This window comes from Macrobrachium nipponense, chromosome 46 (assembly GCF_015104395.2).
Source record: "Macrobrachium nipponense isolate FS-2020 chromosome 46, ASM1510439v2, whole genome shotgun sequence".
NCBI classification, from domain to species: Eukaryota; Metazoa; Arthropoda; class Malacostraca; order Decapoda; family Palaemonidae; genus Macrobrachium; species Macrobrachium nipponense.
In genome coordinates, this window is record NC_061106.1 from 44,450,738 (window position 1) to 44,477,046 (window position 26,309).

General features: G+C 37.8%; 1 protein-coding gene across 6 annotated transcripts in view; it reads right to left on the reverse strand.

Moving 5' to 3' along the window:
- Positions 1 to 18,795, reverse strand: part of LOC135215002 (lethal(2) giant larvae protein homolog 1-like) — a 95,237-nt gene extending 76,442 nt beyond the window's left edge. For 4 of the 6 annotated variants that reach the window (XM_064249537.1, XM_064249535.1, XM_064249531.1 and 1 more), the window contains exons 1-2: positions 18,598 to 18,793; positions 6,431 to 6,528 (exon numbers count right to left, since the gene is read on the reverse strand). In XM_064249537.1, coding sequence (XP_064105607.1) covers positions 6,431 to 6,528; positions 18,598 to 18,678 — 179 coding nt within the window. In that variant the 5' untranslated portion in view covers positions 18,679 to 18,793. Of the gene's footprint in view, positions 1 to 6,430; positions 6,529 to 18,597 lie in introns of all 6 variants that reach the window. The other 2 variants (XM_064249533.1, XM_064249534.1) reach the window with 2 other exon arrangements.
- Positions 18,796 to 26,309: the final 7,514 nt, after the last annotated feature.

Genomic DNA, 26,309 nt, shown 5'->3' on the forward strand with positions numbered 1-26,309 from the left:
GTAAAATTAAATGTAAATACTTAGAAGTAAACAAGTTACACAGTGATTTTGTGGGTTTCTTTTTCAATTTTTTGCTTTATTGCAGTCAAGCCAAAAACTTGAGGAGGACTTGAATACACACTAACGGGCACTTTCGCGATACTTTTTGCGTTTATCAGTCGGTCACACACACACACACACCACAAAGCTTCCATGTTAACAAAGTCACGTGATAATTTTGTCCTAAGGAAGAGGGAAGTAATTCTGCATGGCCTCAACATTTCTTCCTGGACATGACATCCTACTTGTCGTCAATATAACAGAATAGAATACAGAATTTAGGCCAACGACCAAGAGCTAGGACCTGTGAGGTCATTCAGTGCTGAAACGGAAATTTAAAAGTTAGGTAGGTTTGAAAGGTGTATTAGGAGGGAAACCTCGCGGTTGCACTAAGCATCAATTGTTAGAAGGTGGAAAGTTAAGATGGAAGAAAGATAATAGGTAATATGAACGGAGGTACAGTATAAAGTATGAGGTGCTCTGACGCCATAAACACCAACCCCAGCCCCCCTACCCCTACCCCTCTCTCTCTCTCTCTCTCTCTCCAAGAAGAACCTACTGAAGCATGTTCTATTCTTAACTGAATCTCCAAGCAATACTAACTCTACCTCCAAACAATTGCAGTGTCAGACATACTGTAAAACCCTTTTTCAGGAACTTCAAGGGCACCATACTCATAAGCGATGGCAAAGGCAAGCAGAACCTTGATCACTTTTAGTAACAGTAGTCACATATCGGTCCCAATAAGCAGGGGCAATGCGTCATCAGTATTCACGCGGATAAGTGGCATCGCCACCATGAAAACAAATGAATAGTTTTCTTACGTGCCAAATACCCCTGAGCACGTATTTGGCACGTTAGAGCTATGTTCGAGAAGGTAAGCTATTCTTACTGCATCCATTCAAGATTCAAACTTTATTTTTAAATCAGAGGACGTATCAGGAAAAAGAAGGTACAGGTAAGGAAGAAAAATGAAGATTGAAAAACGTACCATATAAATATAGAAGCCCTTCAATTTTCAAACTTTATTTTTAAATCAGAGGACGTATCAGGAAAAAGAGGATACAGGTAAGGAAGAAAAATGAAGATCGAAAAACGTACCATATAAATATACAAGCCTTCAATTTCTGAGGCTTCGAGGGACTTTTCCTTCTGATAAGGAACATGATCTGAAAAGTACAGTATAACAAAGACCCTAAAGCATATAATATTCTTGAACATATCTCAGACATCCCACAGCTTTATAACACAGTCATTCGTCGCAGTTTCTTGACTAAACCGCACATTTTTTTTTGCTACCATTCGACTCAGAGAGATTAATCTAAGAACAGATTCTCCTTTCAAACAGGTTGCTCAGAAAAACAATGAAAGTGTACAAGGTAATTAATAAGTACATAAAGTTTTATCGTAAATAACATCAGATTTGACAAGAAAAAAACCACTTTCGGCACGGTAGGGCTTCGCCCAAAGTGTGTTCCGTTCGACTTCTCTTATTCCATTCAATAAACAAAGGGATCCCTCCACCTCCACCCCAACCAGAAACGAGAATAGGTTGCTCTCAAGAAAGTGGGTGAGACGGGAGGCTCCTCACCTCAAGTCTACTCGAGAATGTTGGAAGTCTGTTCAAATCACTATTACAAAGGACGAAGGAACATCTAATTCTGGTACTAAGCTGATTTTGAAAGGTTCACGAGGTCATGAAAAAAATTGGGCAATATAATAACAAGTTTTTTTATTTTTTTTATTTAAGAGAGCTAACTGACTGACTTGTGCCTGAAGGTAACTTCGTCAGTGAAATCTATTTACTAGTTCTCGTACGAGACAACCATATGCACGCAATTCTAATTTTTCTAATTTTCCTTATATGACACTGACCACTCTCAGAGCCGTATATACGGTTCTGACCAACCTCAAAGCCTCCCCTTATTTCGGAAAGAGAATTGAAACTCGCCGAAGAGTGACTCAAACTTGTTCTCAGTCGCTTTCAAAAAAAAAAAAAAAAAAAAAAAAAAAAAAAAAAAAAAAAAAAAAAAAAAAAAAAAAAACAAAAAAAAAAAAAAAAAAAAAAAAAAAAAAAAAAAAAAAAAAAAAAAACTTCAAAACGTCTACAGGTTAGACAGGAATGGAATGGAACAGTGAACTGGGGCCACAAGCCAAGCACTGGGACCAATGAGGTCATTCAGCTGTGAAATCGAAATTAAGAATAAAACAGATTTTACAGGTGTAATAACAATAGGAAAACCTCAAAGCAGTTGCACTATGAAACAAATGTTAAGACATGGCGAAGTACAATGGATATAAAAGAGAATATGAACGAAGGTACAGTGAAGGGAATTAAAGGGGTTGCAGCCGAAGGGACGCTGCAAAGAACCTCGAGCAATGCCTACAGTGCACCGCGTGAAGCGGACACACGGCATTAAGCCCCTAAACGGTTCAGATACTCTCCATCAAAAACCAAATAAAAGGTAAAATTGAGCCGTTATCCTGGGGGATAACAGAGCAACAGAAGATGGCGACCATTTGGTTATCATCTTATCTGGAGTATCATTTCATCCGAATACAATTCGCTCACTTGATAAGACTGAAGATATTACACTTTACGACCTTTCCTGATAACCCTAATCATTGGCTGATAACATACAAAAAGCAACGCATGAAAAACAGACACAAATCGACATTGAAAATGTGACCTGGCAACTCAAGTCCCTCATAAAAAAAAGAGGCTTTGTTGATGTTTTGAATGGCGCCCTCCGTTCGTAACTTTGCTTTGATGTCTTTCAATATTACAAGATTCTTTTAAGTTAACCTTCTGCATATATACAAATTCACACAGCTATACTACTACAACTTCTAAAGTTATTCTGGATCGAATGTGTCTCAAGGATTGCCTGAATTCGGACCGGCTCTAAATAAAAAGGTACATCTGCAAAACAGTATAAGGATCAAAAATACTTAACAATCCCCGTGTAGGTTTGACAATATGATGTGTGCCGTTTTACTACGAGAATAAATCTCAAATGTGAATGCACTGTCACGTTAATGGTGAATTGTGTTGGCGGGTCTCGCAAGGCGCCTACGGTGAAGTGGCAAGGAAGCAGTCAAGGCACTTCTACTACCATAACCCCATGAAAACAGCGGCGGTCAGCATCAGCCTCTGTCTACCATGGTTAGACGGTCATTAGATGCAAATTACCTTACAGGCTGGAACGTCACAACGCTCCGCAGGTAGCATATACACTAGAATAGAATTCCCAGAATCTGAGCACGATACGCTCCTCCTCCCACTATTTGATGCATCAAAATCGACGGGCGTGACAGGGGGGCGTTCACAAGCTATAAACCATCTCTCTCTCATTTTCCCATTCCCACTCGAGGGGCAAAAGGTTACTTCCTTCTCAAGTCGGCCGAACAGTTCCAAATCTCGAGTGAAAAGATTCAACCAACCACTCAATACTGTCCAATCAACAGGTTCTAAAGTCCTCGTCAACTGGGAAATACCCAAATTACACAAAGAAGGAAGGAAGGAAGGAATAAGCCAGAAGGAAGAGAAAGAAGAGAGAGAGAGACCGCAAGAGAGAGAGAGATGGAGGGCGAGAGAGAGAGAGAGAGAGAGAGAGAGAGATAACTGCGCTGGAAGACATAACGACTGGGGCGGGTTACGGAAGAATACAGATTCAAAGAGGAAGATGGTGGGAAGGGGGGGGGGGGGGAGCCGAAGGGAGAGAGGAGGCCTCAGTGGGCAGTACACAGAGGTTGAGAGGAAGGGTAGATAATTACCATAATGTTACGGAGAAGGAGTCGGGCACCACCTATCAGACTCGTCTTAACGGCCTCTCTCTCTCTCTGTCATTCATAGAAAAAAATCCTTTTGTTTACGAAAACAAAATTCCCTACTACATAATGAAGGAGATTTCACAGCATCCTCCATCTCGCGAAGTTCCCATAACCTGGGTAACATAATCCTGAACCACGACAAGCTACCGAAACATCTTGAACCTACAACGTCTCTCTCTCTCTCTCTCTCTCTCTCTCTCTCTCTCTCTCTCTCTCTCTACTGAAAATGAGCAAAGGTGGCGTAATTATATAAAAAATACATACTTCTGAAATATTACATCCAATGAGCATAGAAAAAACACACGACTGTAATAATAATAATAATAATAATAATAATAATAATAATAATAATAATAATAATATTCTTTATTTCATCTCAGGGCCATACACATGGAATATACAAAATACTGACAGTGACATACGCAATCTAGAGTAGAATTTAAAATGGAAAGTTAGCGCACCACACACACACACACACACATTTCCTATACAGCGTTAATAATGAGAGAAAATCTCGTCCCTACGATGGGAAGAGGACAGTTAACAGGAAAAGGAGAAACAGCTGAGGGGAAAAAAAAAATGCCCTATACCCACTCTTGAGGCTCTAAGGGGAAAGCAGGGAGAAGGGAATATGGGTAATAAGGCAGGGCCATAAAAAGGGGACAAGACGCAGGACACAACATACATACATAACTATATATATATATATATATATATTATATATATATATATATATATATATATATATATATATATATATAATACATGGGTATATTTTGAGAAAGGTCAGGGGGATCAGTTGGAAAAATTACAAATTGCAAGTTCGTGCATACATATATGTGCTTTAACTGCATTATACATACCCTCAAACTCCGATGAGAGAGAGAGAGAGAGAGAGAGAGAACGTGGGGGGGGGGGGGGGGGGTAGAGCGCGAAAAACAAAGGCACACTGGACGACCTCAAAAAGGGAAACCTTACATGACTCCACATCACCCAAACAAAATGTATTAGCAAGATGGCGCTAGGAGGAGGAGAGGGCGGAGGAGGAGGAGGAGGAGGAAACTTGCTTTCTTAAGGCTTCTTCCGACCAACAGCGTATTAAATCTATCTAGTACGAAGAGATTCCCTTGGAAGCCCCCAAACCTTGACAAACCACACCCTCCCCCCCCACAACTATATCAACCTGGCCACCCCCTTCCCCCCTCCCCCAAATCCTCCGACACGAAGTACTTCAAGTCACACCACCACTAAGTTGAGCCAATCGCGTTGTGTTCAAAAGAGCCTCCGGAGGGAAGCGCCCTTCATCGGTGTCTTTCCATGCACCCCATTGGCACCCGGGTCTTATACTAGCCCTCCCCTTCTCTAAAGCCCTAGGGCTTAACATTCCAAGCGGCTTGTGTTTCATAACGGACGGGACGACAAATTCCGACATGCAAGCCAGGAGGTTTGTATTGGTAGAAAGAATCACCGAACCTCAGTAGAACTACTATAGCCTTAAACACATATAGCCATGGACAACCAGGTCATATTCACACTGCCACCACAGGGTCAACAGAGGAGCGAGCATAGAAATTCAAATGTAAATGTGTCGCTACATGCTCTCTCTCTCTCTTAAAAAAACTAGAAATAATGGATGGAAACTAGAGCTGAAGAGATACAACACTTCTCATTGTGAGAACTTCTTTACATACAAGATATGTTTGTTTGTATGGTGTGTTTACGTTGCATGGAACCAGTGATTATTCAGCAACGGGACCAACGGCTTTACGTGACTTCCGCACCACGTCGAGCGTGAACTTCTACATACAAGATATGTGACACATGGGATAAACTGCCACTAGAAGTTGTCAACAGCAACAGTGTGGAAGAGTTTTTCTCTTTAAAAACTAGACAAGAAATAATGGATGGAAGCTAGAGCTGAAGAGATACAACACATCCCATTGTGGGAACTTCTTTACGTACAAGATATGACACATGGCATAAACTGCCAACAGAAGTTGTCAACAGCAACAGTGTGGAAGAGTTTCTCTTTAAAAAGCTAGACAAGAAATAATGGATGGAAACTAGAGCTGAAGAGATAAAACACATCCCATTGTGGGAACTTCTTCACATACAAGATATGTGACACGTGGAATAAACTGCCACAGGGAAGTTGTAAACAGCAACAGTGTGGAAGAGTTTAAAAGAAAGCTACACAAAATAATTAGGACACGGTGAATGCACAGTAAAAGCTGCTCCCAGAGAAAAGTGAGCACACGATGTCTCCTCGGATGGACTAACAAGTTTTTGAGACATCCTAATCTCTCTATACCATTCGCAAAAACTAACGTTCTAAAAGATGAAGTACTAATCAACTACGCCCATTACCTTGTATAAAAAAAAAATAAAAAAAAAAAAAAAAAAAAAAAAAAAAAAAAAATTTACAAACCTACCGTTCCTCTCAAAGGTTTAAATTAAGCCTCTCCACATTCCAACCTCATCATAATTACGAACAACCAAACCAACGTAGAGGAAGCACAAATGAGTGAGTCCTACTGTATAATGAGTAAAAGGATACATCCTGATCTCAGCTGTCTTGGTAGCGAGTGCCAGCAGTCGAAGGCGTGGGTCCCAAGCCAGGGCAGAGGGCTTGGCAGGAAATCCATGATAGCAGGCCTGAAAAAAAGATGAATAAAGATTAATTCAGCAATAAAAAAAATGTACGTAAGATTATTTCAAGTGTAAAGGTCGTAAATCAATGGTTATCATTGTGGGTCCTAAACCAGTTTTCCAAAGCAGTGACTGCAATCGGTAAAAATTAAAAAATGTACATATGATTATTTCAGTTTAAAGGTGGTAAATCAATGGTTATCATTGTGGGTCATAAACCAGTTTTTCCAAAGCAGTGACTGCATTCGGTAAAAATCTATATAATTTTTTTTAGAGAAAGCACGAATCCCTAATTATTTCAAGTGACCAATTGTGATATTTGCATCTCGTACCTGCTACCGAAACACCACAATAAACTATAATATAAAGATCACCATGCAAATGTAACATTTCGGCACAGAACTGGTCCAGATAATCGACCACCCCCCCCCCCCCCCCCCCAAGAAAAATACAAAAAAAAACAAAAAAAAAAAAAAACAAAAAAAAACACAAAAAAAAAAAAAAAAAAAACAGACGAACAAAGAAGCAGACCCCTCTCTCTCTCTCTGTCACTTTCATTAGTCACGAAGTATTTCCATGGCTGCTTTCACTTTTCTGACCCCTCGTCGGAGCTCCAATGGAAAGATAACCCTCCCCCCAACCCCTCCCCAAAACCACACCTGTGGGGTCAAGACCTTGGACTCTGTACCCAGCTAACTCTTCTCACCGACGTCAGTTATATAGTCAGCTTACAATTCCTTTCTTTCGTTTGGAGAGAAAGGATGGAATGAATAATAAAAATCGCGATAAATAGCGCTAGTACACGAGAAAAACAAAATAAAAAACTAAAAACCTAGGGTGCAATTGAAGCAAAACTGACAAACTAAGAAGAAAACATGAAGTCATTGCAATGGCAGGATACAATAAACAAAAAACAAAAACTAATTTGGATTTAAAATTATCTCCTTGGGTTGTAGCGGAAATGTCAAATTTAACAGGTGATATCTGGATGAGGAAAACTGACCAGAAAGAAACTGTACACACATACACACGTACGTACACAGACACACACGACATCACTATCACCGGATATACCGATGACACGTGGTAATGGCGCTTAAAAGCATGAATGACTCACTCCTGAACAACTGTATTGGGGCAGCACAGTTATTTACCTTTTACCTGTGAAGGTTGTTACCACAGGTAAGTCTAAGAATTAAACCATGAACTACAGTGGATATAACATATATGTCGCCAATATTTATTATTATTATTATTTTGGTCTATTACAGTCCTCCAATTGGACTGGGTGGTATTTAAAGTGGGTTGCATCCTGCCTCCTTAGGAGTCCATCACTTTCTTACTATGTGCGCCGTTTCCAGGATCACACTCTTCTGCACGAGTCCTGGAGCGACTTCAACCTCTAGTTTTTCCAGATTCCTTTTCAAAGATCTTGGGATCGTGCCTAGTGTTCCTATGATTATGGGTACAATTTCCACTGGCATATCCCATATTTTTCTTATTTCTATTTTCAGTGCTTGATACTTATCCATTACTATTATTATCATCATTACTATTATTATAGCAATAGTATGATAACTTTGCCAGGGGCATAAGCCTTTCCAAAACAACGCCTCATTTTGAAACTGCTAAAACAAAAAATATAAAACAGAAGACAAGAATAACATTAAATACATAAAAAAAAAATTAGCAGAGAGAGAGAGAGAGAGAGAGAGAGAGAGAGAGAGAGAGAGAGAGAGAGAGAGAGAGAGAGAGAGAGAGAGATTCAACTATGGCGCACGAATACAATACATCAAAATGTCAACCACCAACATTAATATTAAATGTAAAATTGTTATACATTCATAGATCGTGACATTACATCACAGACACTATTAAATGAATACAAAACGGATGTTATTCAAATGTCAACAACAGGGTACACTGCAAAACATTCATCCTGTATGACAAACTCATCATCAATGCAAATGAGATATCAGCTTATTTCCAAGAAGTGATTTTCCAGGACATTTCTGGCAGATTAGTCTACATCTGTTACTAAAAGCGCTCTTGTCACACATCTGCGCGCGTGGTAATTTTCGTGATAGTAAATGTCGGCTATTAAACTAAATCTACACCTAAATTTCGGGTATTAAACTAAATCTACACCTAATTATCGGGTATTAAACTAAATCTACACCTAATTTTCGGGTATTAAACTAAATCTACACCTAATTTTTCGTTTTTTTTTCGGGTATTAAAAAAACTACATCTAACACTTGAACTTTCCTGCTATTAAACTAAATCATACACCTAATTTTTTTTTTTCGGGTATTAAAAAAAAACTAAATCTACAACCTAATTTTCGGGTATTAAATCTAAATCTACACCTAATTTTTTTCGGGTATTAAAAACTTAAATCTACACCTAATTTTTCGGGGTATTAAAAAAAAAAAAAAAAAAACTAAATCTACAACCTAAATTTTCGGTATAGTAAACTAAATTCTACACCAAAATAAATGTCGGGTATTAAACTAAATCTACACCTAATTTTCGGGTATTAAACTAAATCTACACCTAAATTTCGGGTAGTAAACTAAATCTACACCTAAATGTCGGGTATTAAACTAAATCTACACCTAATTTTCGGGTATTAAACTAAATTTACACTTGAATTTCTGCTATTAAACTAAATCAACACTTAAATTTCGGTTTTTAACCTAAATCTACACAAATTTCGACTATCAAACCAAACCTACACTTAAATTTCGGCTATCAAACCAAACCTACACTCAAATTTCTGCTATCAAACTAAATCTACACTTGAATTCCGGCTATCAAATCAACCTACAATTGAATTTCGGCTATTAAACCAAATCTACACTTAAAATTTCGGCAATTAAACTAAATCTACACATTTTTCGGCTATCAAACCAAATTTACACTTAAATTTCGGCAATTAAACTAAATTTAAGCTTAAACTTAATCTACGCTTAAATTTCTGCAATTAAATCAGTCTACACTTACAACCACCTGTGAGAAGTGACCGCGATTCCCAATTTACTTTTAAAACAGAATAATTATGTTTGGCAGTAGACTCTGATGCATAAATGCCATTCATATTATATTATAATGTCTAGACAAGTGATGAAAACACACGTGCCTTCTTACATTTATACCGCACCCTCCAAAGGTACGTGCGCGCGCATGCGTATTATATCCAATACCACATTAACACGAAGATGATCTAGTATATACCAAACTCAAATCCTCTGGGCTCGGAATCACGGAAATAAAAAGGGCTCATGATACAGAGCCTCAAATTACCTCCCCACCCACCAACCCCCCCCCCCCATCCCCCACCCACAATAAAACACCAACCACTTCCCAATGTCTTAGATTAAAAGTAGAAAATAATTTCTAAGGAATAACTACGGATGGGTTAATCATCAATAAAATCATCCACTTCCTGGATGTTTTTTTTTTTTTTATTGATGATCAGCAATAAAGTGTACGTAATTTACTTCGAGACAGTCCACAACGAGAGAGAGAGAGAGAGAGAGAGAGAGAGAGAGAGAGAGAGAGAGAGAGAGAGAGATAAAAACCTACTTCTGGTGATTCGAGACCACCCGCCATAAAACCCGTTTGATACCGGTTATCAGCCGACATTTCTAGTTATGAATCACACTGTAGCAATACGTTAACTGATAAAAGATAACGAGAATATACGTTACGGTGAGTCATCACCGGATATTTCCTAGTGGGGTGTTCAACGTTGGAAGAATACGAGATTAGATAAGAAGAGACAGAGATAAGGACAGTTCAGCGGGGTGTGGCTTTGTCTAACGTGTCTCAATGAACGAGATAACCTGTTATTAGGAAAGCAGAGTAGTAAAAGTTAGGTCAGGGCCAAGCGCTGGAACCTACGAGGGCATTCAGCGCTGAAAGGTATTTTTGAGAGAGAGAGAGAGAGAGAGAGAGAGAGAGAGAGAGAGAGAGAGAGAGAGAGAGAGAGAGAGAGAGAGATTCTTCATTCCATTAAAAATGGTTATGACATACCTTTCAGTGTTATATATATATATATATTATATATGATATATATATATATATATATATATACGTAACTGCTTACCCAGAGAGAGAGATTCTTCATTCCATTAAAAACGGTTATAACATACCTCTGTGTTAAATATATATATACGTACGAGAGAGAGAGAGAGAGAGAGAGGGAGAGAGGGGAGATGAGAGAGAGAGAGAGGGGAGAGAGAGAGAGAGAGAGAGAATGAATGGTCTTTGTTGCAGTGGTCATAAGCGCCCACAACCGAAATAAACGAAAAAACAAAAAATAAAAAGTTTGAAAAATATATACACAGACAATTAAAAGCTGAACTGTGCTCACCTGTTGCATCTGCCGGCAAGGGAGGCAAGAGAAACCCGGCCGACTAAGGGCAACAGAATGACAAACCAAGCTGTTACTACATGACATCACAACATTACCCCATCTACGCGATATTTGGAAATACACACACACAACTGCGGTGCTATCAAGTAGGATCTTAACGTAGTAGTGTCACTCGAGTCAAAACATAATGAAAAGGAATTATGCCAAGATTACTATTAATTAACGTACTAATGTCACTGTGTCACTCGAGCCAAAAAAAAAAAAAAATAATGAAAAGGAATTATTCCAAGATTACTATTAGTCCACCGGGTTGTAATATACGTAATACGATTCTGCCTCAGCTTTTTCAGAAACGAATCTGAACGAGAATTCAATTATTATTTCCCTTTCTTCAGCTTCTCTTAATTCTTCCTTATGAACGCCATATTATTTGGAGACTTCAATTCCAAGTCAATGGCCCCAGTGCGTGCTTGTTCCATTGAACGTGTTTCATCTTTTGAATAATAATAATAAGTTGATTCCTAATATGAACAAGATTCCAATCGTGGTTTTACGAACCATTCCCACAGGGTTAAAGTGACATGCCCGGCTGTTCCGATTAACTACATGTTCCTGTATGCACTACATTTATGTAATGTATGTATGTAGACATGTACAAGACTGGCCTGTGTAAGTATTTAGCATATGTACCGTTAGGATCTTCTAGTCATCTAGTATTCTAGTGCATACATTAAGCACGCCGACGCCGATATTTTATTCTAGAAATCTGTCACCACGTACAAGACAACCCCATGATTACCACTAATTTATTTTCAAACATGATTAAGCCAGTTTGAACTGACATTAACCGACCTTCCTTTCTTCCCCTGGAGAGAGAGAGAGAGAGAGAGAGAGAGAGAAATTTCTTTCTAATCTAGCCTAGCCTTCTTGTTCGGTAGGCTAAACTGAAACCATACACGATACATTCTCATCACAGAGACCGACGACGACACACTTGTGATTTCACGTTTGGTTAGATACGACTGGTAAACTGGTTTACGAGTATAATTACGACCGATACACCTGACCGAATACTGAGTGAAGAAATATATATATAGGTACATTAACGACGGAACGCCGTTAACACAAGTCTTTCGGGAGATACAGAATGACTTCATTCACTTGGGGAACGATAAATTCCATTTTAAACCTGAGAGAGAGAGAGAGAGAGAGAGAGAGAGAGAGAGAGAGAGAGAGAGAGAGAGAGAGAGAGAGAGAGAGAGAGATTCTTTATTCCGTTAAAAATGGTTATGATTTACCTTTCAGTGTTTATATATATATGTATATATATATATATATATATATATATATATATATATATATATATACTATATATATATATAGGCAACTGCTAGTTCCAGAGAGAGAGAGAGAGAGAGAGAGAGAGAGAGAGAGAGAGAGATTCTTTATTCCGTTAAAAATGGTTATGACATAACTTTCAGTGTTATACACACATACACACACACACACACAATATATATATATATATATATATATATATATATATATATATATATATATATATATATATTATATATGGCAACTGCTAGTTCCAGAGAGAGAGAGAGATTCTTATTACATTCACCCACAAAAAAAAAAAAAACTACTGACACAAACACCAACGCCATCTGCTAGGATGCAATCTAAGCATCTAAAAAAAATAATAATAATGAGCAAAGCAGTGCAAAGCATCCATGAGCACAAATTACTGCTTGCAACCGCCAGACGCTACTTTATGCGGGAGAGAACTCGATTATTAAAACCTCGACACGAACGCTTTCATGCACTATGGGCAGTTACAAAAGCCTTCGGTTAATGGGAACGCCAAGAAGAAGAATTGATGATCGGGCATAATAAATGAGACTTTCTCATCAATACAGGATGAGTACCACAAGATTTTACCGTTCAGCATTATGTACTGAATAATGTTTACATAAACGTGCATTGATCAAAATAATAGGGTCTATTCGCAATCGCCTTAAGAGCCTAAAACAATGATGTCATCCAGTGGATGACCGAATGTTATTGATGACCTTGCTCTACCCACAATGCAATGACACAACTCAATGACACATGACTAGCAATAATAGAGGACGCCTTTCCACTCAATTAAATATACCAGAGTTCTCTCCCCCAAACCGTTACGCAATAATAGAAACAAGACGAGTAGTACGAGGCGAATCTAGCAGGTGGATACCGGAACCTGTATTTTACGTATTGACAATCCCACTGGAGAATCTGTTGACACAATTATCAAACCTCTAGAACCGGAGCAATGGAAAGAGGCGAGAGATTAATGCGACCCGTTACTCATCCAGATCAAACCGCAGCATCAAAATAAATGACGTGAAACGAATCAAGAAGACATGCGTTAGCACGTAAGAAACTTCAGTCAGAACTTTTCATTATTGCCCACTCTGCAAAATCTCATGGGGTTAATAGGTAGCGTGTGTGGGTGTGAACTTAGCCAGCCAATGAAGAGTTTATATTACTAACGCACAGGGTATATAAAGGCTAACTTTATAAGGAGTATTAGATGATCAGGAAATATTCTTAAGCAAAGGAAACGCTCACAAGCTATATTTCTGTCACCATACGCATCAGAACAACCAAAAATACTAATAAAAAATGTCTGTATATACTTGAGGATAAGTTGACAAAAATGTGTACCGTGGGACCACCAAGAACTTCGTATAGGTTATCCCACAATCTGCTTTGATCAAGCTGGAAGATGTTCAAGATGTTCCAACAAGCCACTGCTATTCTAAAGCAACACTCTGTAACACTTGGAAACCCCTGAATTGTGAAGAAGGCTCCCAGGATGCGTGAGCTGACATAAGCTGTGTGTCATCAGAGTAGTTGTTCAAGAAGCGATGACCTTATGGTTTAAAATGACGGATAAGCTGTTTCAGAGAGCAAAGGCATTTAGTTCTTGTAAATGGCAAAGTGATTTCAGTACTCAAAATTGTTGATGGATTGTCATATAAATAATAAAAATAAGTGAGGAAAGTTTAAATGAGGCAGACACACCTGACAATAATATTCTTGAGAGAATCAATACTATAAAACCACACAAACATACAAGCTGGTGTAGATATTGCCAGTTTTGTTTACTGTACACAAGATGCTCCCCTTACATGAACTTAAATACTGCCCATGATAAATTTTTAAATGCTAAAAAGAGCACTTCACAATCGGTGAGTGAAACACATCCAGTACCAAGTGTGTGAGAGGAGAGAGAGAGAGAGAGAGAGAGAGAGAGAGAGAGAGAGAGAGAGAGAGAGAGAGAATAAACCATTTTTTGCTGCTCTACTGGCCATATCCCATTACTACATTATGATGCAATATTCTATTTTTAACTTTTAGATAGTTTCTCATGCAGCTCATGTTCACTATGTAATTTTATAGATATGAAAATACATGAATTTTGATAGGCATACCATGAGTATCAGATATGTCATGTCAGCTGTGCAGTTTTCCAGTGCTGTGACAAATTCTGAACGAAAAGAAGGGTAAATGGCAAAAACTGTATCATAGGAGAGTTCACTCGACAATCTTCTTATCATTTCAGCTGAAGACAGATGGAGGGGGTCAATATCTAAAGCATGGGATACACATGCATTGTTACAATGTAAGAAAGCACCCTTGTAAAGTAATGTTTTATGCATACAGGATGATGATGATAAAAAAAATAAGAACAAAAACGAGCCGTTCTCTATGCGTGGAAACTGAAGCTCTTAACTACAGCAAAGAACCAAGTTCTAAGCCTTAGGGTCTATGCTGAAAAAGAAATATGTGGTAATAGCTCATAGCCTACGTGAGAGAAGTTAACTCCTTACTGTTGAATTTTTTTGCAAGGACACACACCGATCACAAAGCAGTGTTAGCTTCATTTGTAAAAAGGCCTAAACAGCAGACTGCAATATCAAAATATTATAGTAGTACCCAGAGCAGAACTCAAAAAGGAAAGCAGTACCTAACCCTACCTCAAAAAACCTTATGCAATTTCCTGGAGTAGTGAAAGCAAAGTATGAGACAAGAAAAACTTCAGGTTATGATATACAACTAATAAATTATTAGAAGAACCTCAAGTAAACCATACATTAAAAGAATAAATAAAGGTTAAAAAAAACTTGAAAAAAAGAACATGGTGGAAGGAGAAGAGCAAATAGTATAACAAATGACTGAAACATAATAAAAGGTCAGAGAGTTGTAAAAAAAAAATTAACCACATATGAAAACAATGAATAAGAGTAGAGAATAAATACGTACCACAGATTAACTGAGAAAAGTTAGAAAGCCAGACACGATTTATGATTAAAAAAAGTAAATTGTAGAAAAACAGAAAAAAAAAAAAAAAATGATGGTAGAACCAATTTTCCAACAAAACTGACATACCACATGGTTTCAACGTAACAAGTGGAGTTAATAAAAAAAAAAATAATGCCAGTGAACAAAAAACTAATAACCTGCAAAACCTTCTAAAAATACTCCTGAGAAAGAAAGCATCAGGCCCACATGGTATAAAACCAGAACCAATTACGGCATTATAGTAAAATAAAACAATCAAAATGGTTGCTAAAAGAGGTAGGAAAATTATAGTGAAACGATCCAGACCTAAAACTTCTCTTAAAACCTATAAAAAAACCACTGTAAAAGAATGCAACCCAAGACAGTGAATAATAAATATGACTTCAATAAATGAGGAAACAGACGTTCACAGAAATGAAAAACTAATAATGAAGGAGTACAAGATACATTTAAAGTTGACTGACACAATTATGGAAGTTTACACGAATGACAGTGCTGTATAAAACTAGGTGTAGTGAAAACATAAATGGCAATAATTTAAATAAAGTTGATTAAATGACAAAAGAACTGGGAATAAGAATTAACAAACCATCAACCTTATTTAAATTGTTAACATAAGTATAGAACAACAAAATAACTATATGTTTATATAACACTAAACATACAAAAACCTATTTTCCACAAATGGTCTGGTGCCTGCCAGTACAGTAGAAGAGAATGTCGAGATAAATAGTGTATAAGAACACTTAACTGATGTAAAGCAAATTGGACTCCCAATAAATACAGCTAAAAGTAGTGCATTAGTCTACAATATCAAACAAAATTCAGAGAACAACAATAGAGTAATGTAAAAGAATAACAACCTCTGACAACAAAGGGAATTTATTCCATACACCATAAAGGAAATGGCAAGGAATATCAAATGACTGCCAGAAAACATAGTGGATAGAGAATATTTACTAACAATTTAGACAGGGCATCGGTGTTTAATATGCAAAAGACTGATAAGTTTATCTGTAAAAACTGTGACTTTTTATCTACACAATAACCTTTGGAGATGAGTATGTATAATCTACATGTCCAAGCTGACTGACCTTTCCTGTCTGCATTGACTAGCATAATACATACACAATATCAATACACAGGTGCACCAGCATTACATTACATGTTCAATAATACTCTCTAAGCATTTATGTAACAAAAGTTCTTTTGTGTGTTAATAGCTAAATTACACACATACATATATCATATATGTATATATTATACATTATATATATACATAATATATATGTATACACATATATATACATACACATGAGGAAAATGCCAAGGTTTCTACCAGTTTTGCAATGTAGTCATTCTTTCATGCTTAGTGTCATACAGTTTCAAATGTACAACGATATTCCTAAATCTTGTGAAAAATGTTTTCCTCTAAATTCCTGCCAATTCTGATGAATTTGATATTCCTGTCAGTTATAAACCCCTTAAATAACAATGAAGGGAGGAGAACCACAGTGGAAGATTACACCTTGGTGTTAGGTTAGTTTGCGGGGTCCATGCCTAAAAGTCCCGAATGACCCAGCATCCTAAGTTAGGTTAGGTTACTCTACAACCTGCTAAGTAAACTATTTGGTTCTTATTTCTTGTCCAAAAACAAAGTTTTCTACTGAGATTCACTATCATTGTTAGGTATGGGCAACAGGGTTCAAAGCTTATCGAACACAGCTAGGAGACTCGTCAAAGGATACCTTATCCCTACATACATAGGCGATACCCATTCGTTTGCTTGCTTTGAAAACCAAAAGCTCATGTGGAGTTTTCTTTCCCTTCTTTTACTTAAAACATAAGTTAACAAAAAATTTGACTTTCAGATTTTCATACACAGCACATATATAAAAAAGAAATGCGCGCTTTGCATTCATTCCTCTACTGCATAATAAAAAATTGTTTTAATGAATAAAATGTTGCTAATAACTATGAGGGCATGGTTAATCAGCACTCAATTATGAACTAGTATATGAGAGATATGAGGGTCGGGAAGCAGATATTTCTCTGCCTGTCACAGACACAGGCTATCTCATTTGATCCAAGCTTCTGACCAGCGAAAAATGGTTTCTGGGTGCCACTGGTGATTAAGAGTAATTTGGTCACCATTCTCAACTATCATGTGAAGAATTGAGCTGATTACAGACTACAGAAAGCAATTGCTTCCTTATCAACACACAAGTTGTAATGGATCAACAAAGCATTTTGAATGAAGAACCTATACCAACATTTAAAACCAGTAACAATTATAAACTATTAGAAAAAATGGCCATAGCTTTTATTTCCTTTATAAAGAATGTTATGTTTGACAATTGTAGCCTAAATATGCCTAGCCTGAGGTAAAGATATTGCCATTTATATTATTGTCAATTAGACTAACCACTAAAATATTTCAATATTTTCCAAGTTAGGAAGGTAAGGTTTGGTTAGGTCAGGTACATGGCATTCTAGGAAAGATTAGGTCTGATTTTGTGTGTGGAACCTGTCCCATCATTCTACACTCACCCCCTACTTCCATTTGCTTATTCTACGCCTAGCCTATGCTGGGCTAACATTTCTCTATTTAAAATTTAATTATTAATGCCTAGCATTATTACTCAAAAGAAAAATATGACTTATTTTCTGGGCATTACAAGCATCGCGGATTTAATCATTACTACGAGGGTAGCCTAGCCTAAGCCTTTTAAACGTTTGAATGTGTCAGGACACATTAGTAGCCTAGCCTAGGCTTATGAGACTTATGGAAAGTTGGACTGCAGAGGTCTAAGGTATTATATATAGTAAGTATACTAAGGGGCCTAGGCAAACAATGACCTTTCCTACCACCAGGTAATTCGTGACGCCCAACTCGTTATTTTATCCTAGGCAACCCCCCTTTCTTAGTATAGCCTAATTCGTGACCCCCTACTCTGCAAGGCACCCCCTCCTTTTTAATTCGCGACCCCTTATTCTGCATGCAAGCCAAGGCATCATGACCTGCCCCCCCAACCTTAAGTAATTCGTGACCGCCCCTACTCTGCATTCGACCAGCATGGGAGGTTCCTGGTCTACCCAATCCCAGGGGCACGTCGATGAGAACGAGAGATGCCTCCCATGAGACGGACAGAGAGCGAGGTATAATTCATTAGGACGACGCCCAAGGGTGGTCACGCCGCCCTTTTGTGTGCAAAACACCAGGTCATCATCCTTGTTGTCTGTCCCTGGAGAATGAATCAACACGGGTCGACCGCAGCAGGCAAGGCAAGACAGGAGAGAGAGACCACATCATAGGTATTCGACGTCGACGACCGCCAACTCACCCTGTTGAAGTCGAACAGCTCCTTCTGCTTCTGCAGCCTCTCCGGCGTGATCTTCTGCGACGGTTTCATAAACTTCAGCATCGCGCCGGCACTTTCCAAACGACTTCGTTACAGAAAATCCCAGAGTCTGACGGGCACTCACACCCACTCCCGTCAACCGACACAACAACACTACCAGCAAAAACTTTCGGTCTGGTGGGCGACAGTGGGACATTGACACTCTGAAGGGTGTCCGATCCTCCTCCCTCTCCCCAATACGATGCGATGGACGCCCCGATCCCCTTATAACAGAAAACGGGTGAGTATAGCGATTCTATTTCGTCGTCCAAGCCGCTGGCGCCCTCTATAAACTTCAACTTGTCGCGGACTTCATCGCGTCTATTGCTGTCATCGAAGTTACCTGTGAAGCGCCTGTACCCACCCATTTATATATTATAATGGTCATGAATACGACGATCGCTCGTTTATGACGAACCCATGCGATGTGCTAAGGCCCATACTATGTCGATACTTTACAGCCTCTAAAATCACACTGCTATAATATCAACATTTTAAATTAAATGTTCATCATTATAAGCATCAACTTTTGTCACACGCGCCAACCTGCGAGATGGAAACAATATCGTCGGTTGGTGTTACTCCGCGGACAACACACCTGAGCATGTCTTCTATCTATAATTGCTGAATTTGCTGTGTCAAACGACATGAGCAAACAACCCGTACACTGAGCAGTGTAAATTACCTGATTTTACTCGCCAACACAGGATAACAAAGTCCAACATCACTTTTTTGCCGCAGGGCATATTCATGAGTCATCGTTAAGTTTACCCGAAATTACAGGAATCTACTTATTTTAAAAAATTTAAACTACAGTATTATTGATACCACTAACAACAAGAGATGTTTCAACTCTTAATTAAAATACGAATGGTTTACTGGGGTTGAAACATGACGATGAAATACTGTATTTCGTCAGCTTCTGACGCGCAAGCGGTCATCCTTTAAACCTCCAGAGAATACGCTGTCATCTGACAAAATTTATTTATAATTTTTTTCCAGCAAGCATCGAACATGAAGGTGCACAAAGGTATAATACAGAGGATTTTATTTTTCCTTTTAAGCAACATCATATTGAACATCAACTAAAGCGAACATGTGGTAATAATTTAAAAGTTAGCTTATAAAGGATAAATTTGTCATTAAATACAACCAACAATAAATTTAAGCTAATTATAATACCTTCTGATAAGCGGAAACACAGCCATCTGAGAAGACAGCATAAAATCACCATGCGATTTCAAGGTCATGGCAACTTGCTCAGATGGGATCACCGCCATGGGCGTGACGCTGACAAAAAACGAGCCAGCATTTAAACGGTTCCAGGCTTCCAGAACAGGGACCCAACTGAACGTTGCACGGGAAGGGTAAACAAGGAAGACGTATACGTGGGCGGGAGAGCGGTGTAGTAAGCTTAAGTCCACACAAATGCCTCTGAAATATCCCATCCGTTCTCTGGCATCAGAGAAATGGTATTAGAATTTGGAGTATCGGTTTCGATGCTGCAAACTTTTAAATAGCGCGAAAGAAAACGGAGTTCATTGTTTCGTCAGAGTGCAAGATGAGTCTCCCTATTCCAAGTCTGTGGTAAATGTTCGTTCAATTGTACAAATGTTTGAATATCTTGGCCAATTTTTTCCTTTTACCTATATAGCTTCAGCTTAAGATATAAAGAGGATTCTGAGCATAAGAAAGTTTCGGCTGGCACACCGTCAATGCAGTATATCTGTTTATATATATATATTATATATATATATATAATATATATATTTTATATAGTAGAATCACGAAAATATGGAACGTGATGAATATTATATAAATGAATAAAGACAAAATCCACGAAGGAAGGTGAAACAATGGAGTAACCATTGCGAGGCCTTTCGACTTCTCGTCCTTTACTAAACAGAATAATATAAAATATAAAAGTAAGTTTCCAAGGAAAGCTCGTATAAATGACAGATAGGGATTATAAAGGAAAATAAAATGTGTATACCTGGAAATCTAACACAGATGAAGAATTAGCCAGGTATACATAAATTTCCCTTATAATCCCTATCTGTCATTTATACGAGCTTTCTTTGCAAACTTATCTTCATATCCATATCAGTCCACTGAGTAAAGGACAAGAAGTCGAAAGGCCTCGTAGCGATTATGCCATTGTATCAGTTTCCTTCGTGGATTTTGTCATTATTTACGCGCGCGCGCGCGCACACACACACACATATATATATATATATATATATATATATATATATATATATATATATATATAGAGAGAGAGAGAGATTTTCCCTACAATTTCCTTCCATTATATATATTTACATTTACTGCTTAGATATAAAGCACAATGAAGGAAACACTACAATAACTCCAAGCTAAATAGGTCTACAGCCAAATACATACACACGAAAAGCTCAAGTTTGTTGGGAGTCATCGTGGTGATATAATAAATATATAAATAAAACCAGGGAAGTAAAAATTAAAACAAAAGATATAAAGGATGCGTAGGTAACAGAGGAGGATGCCCACCGCTATCGAACCTCTTCGCCAGATCTCCACGAATTCTTTTAGCATTAATCCGTCCCCTATAAAAGCTAGACTCAATTTAGGACTGTTTAAGGGTACTCAGTAGTTGATGCACAAAAGGGGCACAATCAACCGTTTATAAGCAACTATTTTATCGGTGCCCTTGTCCTGTATCCTTGTAGCGCGTGAAATGAAACGCCCAGGAGAGAGAGAGAGAAAAAAGTGTACAACGGCGTTGCTAAAAATTTGGAAAAAATGGAGCTCCAGTTTGAAATTGATGTTTGACAACCAGATCGAGAGTGAATTCATCAGTTGGTTGCTGATATAGACGGCAGACTTAACAGTTTCGAGGCATGATACAAAATTGTATGACGTCATAATTCTTTTTATGACTAGTTTACTTCAACCAGCTTACTGACTTTTGTGGTCAATCACTACGTATTCTCAGACTTGCTACATAAACCCACGGTCTCGCCAGCAAGCTATTCTTCTTCAACTGGTAAATTCATCTTATTTTTCCCCCTTTACTGTCATGTTAAGCAACATAAACAATCCCTCATGTTCCTTGTCAGTAATTCAAATGCCATTTCTGACGAAAGATATTTTCTTAAATTCAACAAACTTCAGTTTTTAGACAAAATATGCGACCGCCAACGTTGCAACCGCAAACAAGAGTTGCCACTTCGTCTTTTGCCAGTGTCTTGAGATCACCGGCTACAACCGTTTCCAAATAAGCTCTTCGTCTTCGGCGTCTTGGGGCAACTCCCATCTCTGTGTTTGCGAGTGTTTGTTTCCAGTGTCTTTTAGATGCTTTCTTGTTTCATTTTTTCTTTCATTTCTTATGTGTCTATTTCCAGTGTTTAAAGATGCTTTCTTGTTTAATTTTTTCTTTCCTTCTCATGTGTTTGTTTCCCGTGTCTTTTAGATGCTTTATTGTTTAAGTTTTTCTTTCCTTTCTCGTGTGTCTGTTTCCAGTATCTTTCAGATGCTTTCTTATTTCACTTTTCCTTTCCTTTCTACGTTTCTAGTTAATCGTGCAAAACTACCTATGCTTAATTCCTTCCAGTCAGCCTAATAATGAACCATGTCTTCACTCTATACGTCAACCTGAATTTATTTAAACGTTAAATTCAGTTTCTGCATTATCTCGATTCGTGAACAATGGGTAAAATTTCTTTATTTGACAATGAAAGTTTCAAATGAATTTTATTTCTTAATGATTTAAGTAAATTCTTCGGGAAATGGTCGGTTAGAATTCTAAAGCTGAGTGAGGGGGAGGGGGAGGGGAAGGGGGTAAAGCGAGGGTGAGTAGGCGTGGAGATAGCTTCTGAGACAAGAGGGCGAGACATCTATACAATTTGTAAAGGGTGATGATTCTCAGTTCTCTCATTAAATTTAGTGCGATTAAAAATAAATAAATATATAAATAAAACTATATAAAGACAGAGAATCTGTAACCACATTCAGTTTTAAATATAAACTCTAAGCAACAGGTTACGAGCACAGGTGGTTCCTCGGATATGTGCCATATTCCACCGGAAAATGTAATGTGCATCATTTATTTTTCGAATATTATTTTAGATATAATTTTTTCAATAAGAGCACCTTATCATACTTTCATGAGATAGAACAGGGAAACTATAATGTTTTAACTTAATACCCAGAAAAAAAAAAAAACACTGGCATGCCATACTGTAAACAATGATCACATGATAATACTAGTCTCAACATTCAGTGACAGGTACTCTGTTTGAATCAGGTAGCACTGACATGGGGAGTGAACACACACACACACACACACACCCATATATATATATATATATATATATATATATATATATATATAATATATTATATATATTTTTGTATGTATATGTATAATACGAATAAATATGTGAATGTATGCATGAATATGACGAGTTTTCGAAAAGGAAAATATTTTACATTCTACACATAATTGAAAGTGCCTATGTTTCATTTTTTCTTTAAAAAACCAATTGGAAACTTTAACCGATATTGATATTTTGGCTTATACCTGCAAACCATTTTTGTTGAGGTAAGCTCATTTAGTAAGATTAACTTCCATGAAAAATTTATAAAAATAAAACGTTCAAAGTCTACATAAACTGTGCTATATACATAGTATACCTTCACACATCTAACAGGCTCAATCTTAGCACCACCATTTAATTTTTCGGCTGCCTATATCATAGCCCTACAATACTGACCTATTCACTTCTAGACAACTTTACAATTCATGTATATATTGCTGTTGATGATTTTAGCTTTTGTTAGCTTCACTGCGTATAACTGCACTGGGTTATACTTCTGTACATTGATGTAAGGGACTATAAAAACACAATTCAAACGGGTGTAAGTCATAGACTCCTGCTATTACAATAACTATGTACTCTGGTATTTACATAGATACATGATTGTCTGTGGGAGACAACGTTCTTTGTACATTTCTTTGACAACATTCTGATAAAGTAATTGCTAAGCACAAGACTGGTATGGCACCAATAATAATCATTATGGCAAATCTATTCCTAAATTCTGTCACAAACTCAAAGAAATGCACACCGACATTTCTGATATGGTATTCAATCAAATTTAGAGGAAAAATAGCTAACTTGTTGCTTTAGGTAATAAACATACCAAATAAAGCGAGGTTATTCGGTATCATGGGATTGTTTGAAGCAAGCGTAGGGGTCGAGTGACCAAATGAAGATGTTACAGAATAAACAAGTGCAGTGAAGTGCGTGAAGCGATACACCAGGGAGACATAATGGGTAAGAAGAATAGGCCTATCTTTGTCAAATGTATCTGTAGGCTACAGTTTTGGCCCTGCCATAAACTCACTACATTTACCACGTCTCTAAAAAAGTATTTAAAAGCATTTTTCAATAGAAGATAAAGCCATTTAACCGTTTAGCAAGAAAGTATTACTTGTATTTAAACTTGTTTTACTGTTTATGTCAGGATACCCTTACGAATCAGCCGTTAAAGTTATCTTAAGCTTCATTTTCTGTAACTTTCCAATAAAGAAAACGGACACAGCTGGTGAAATTTAAACGGTGACTCTTACATTTTACCCCCCCTCTCTCTCTCTCTCTCTCTCTCTCTCTCTCTCTCTCGTCTCTCTTCTCTCTCTCTCTCTCTCTCTCTCTCTCTCAGAGACTTTTATTTTTACCGACCCTCAGTTACCTGGTTTGCTGGATTTAACTGCACTGTTATGGATTTAATCGAATTGTGCAAAGGCATACGGTAAAAATCTATTACTTAAAACTGGATTCTTAGGTTAGTAATGTGTGCGTGTTTTTTTCATTATTTATCTCCTAGAGGCTTGGTAATGTGTGTCTTTTTTCAAGCAATCAGTGAACTTTCCACGAGGTACCGTTATGTCAAACTGATTGGAACTCAAAATTTATAATACTGCGTTTCCATGTTATTCGCTGAATAATCAGTGACCTTTTCAGTAACCGGCACTGATTTTGCAATGCTGTCTCTTGCAAATATCATAGGTGCCAAAAACAACAGAAAAAAATTAACACTTATTACCAACGCCTACGTCTGCCGCCATACCCTACATGCTGTCCAATTTATCTGCGATTACAAATTTTAAAGATTAAGAAAGTTTTGAAAAGATAAATACCTTATTTTCAAACGAATTTTTAAAATAATAATAATAATAATAATAATAATAATAATAATAATAATAATAATAATAATAATAATAAGAAGAAGAAGAAGAAGAAGAAGAAGAAGAAGAAGAAGAAGAAGAAGAAGAAGAAGAAGAAGCAAGAAAACAAGAGAGGAACTCAACGAGAAATACAAAGTACAAGAGAGGGGACTAAACAACACAATAGAAGATGTAAAACAGAGGCTTAAGGCCAAAGCACATAAGATCCAACGGTACATGAACAGGAATAAGGGATACCAACAGAACACACTACGTATTCGGAACCAACCAGAAAAGACTATACAGCCAACTAAGAGGGGAAGACAACCACCAAGAAATTCCTGAACCCGAACCAAGTAAGAGACTCTGGGAAAACATATGGAGCAATCCGGTATCACACAACAAACATGCAACATGGCTCCAGGAAGTCAAGGAAGAAGAAACTGGGAGAATAAAACAAAGATTCACAGAGATCACGACAGACACAGTCAGACACCAACTAAAGAAAATGCCAAACTGGAAAGCCCCAGGTCCCGATGAAGTCCATGGAGACTGGCTCAAAAACTTCAAGGCCCTACACCCACGAATAGCAGAACAACTCCAGCATTGTATCTCAAATCACCATGCACCCAAATGGATGACCACAGGAAGGACATCCTTAGTACAAAACGACAAGAGTAAGGGAAATATAGCCAGTAACTACAGGCCTATCACCTGCCTACCAATAATGTGGAAGTTACTAACAGGCATCATCAGTGAAAGGCTATACAACTACCTAGAGGAGACAAACACCATCCCCCACCAACAGAAAGGCTGCAGAAGGAAGTGTAGGGGCACAAAAGACCAGCTCCTGATAGACAAAATGGTAATGAAGAACAGTAAGAGAAGGAAAACCAACCTAAGCATGGCATGGATAGACTATAAGAAAGCCTTCGACATGATACCACACACATGGCTAATAGAATGCCTGAAAATATATGGGGCAGAGGAAAACACCATCAGCTTCCTCAAAAATACAATGCGCAACTGGAATACAATACTTACAAACACTGGAATAAGACTAGCAGAGGTTAATATCAGGAGAGGGGTCTTCCAGGGCGACTCACTGTCCCCACTACTCTTCGTAGTAGCCATGATTCCCATGACAAAAGTACTACAGAAAATGAATGCCGGGTACCAACTCAAGAAAAGAGGCAACAGAATCAACCATCAGATGTTCGTGGACGACATCAAGGTGTATGGTAAGAGCATCAAGGAAATAGATACCCTAATCCAGACTGTAAGGATTGTATCTGGGGACATCAGGATGGAGTTTGGGATAGAAAAATGCGCCTTAGTCAACATACAAAAAGGCAAAGTAACGAGAACTGAAGGGATAAAGCTACCAGATGGGAGCAACATCAAACACATAGATGAGACTGGATACAAATACCTAGGAATAATGGAA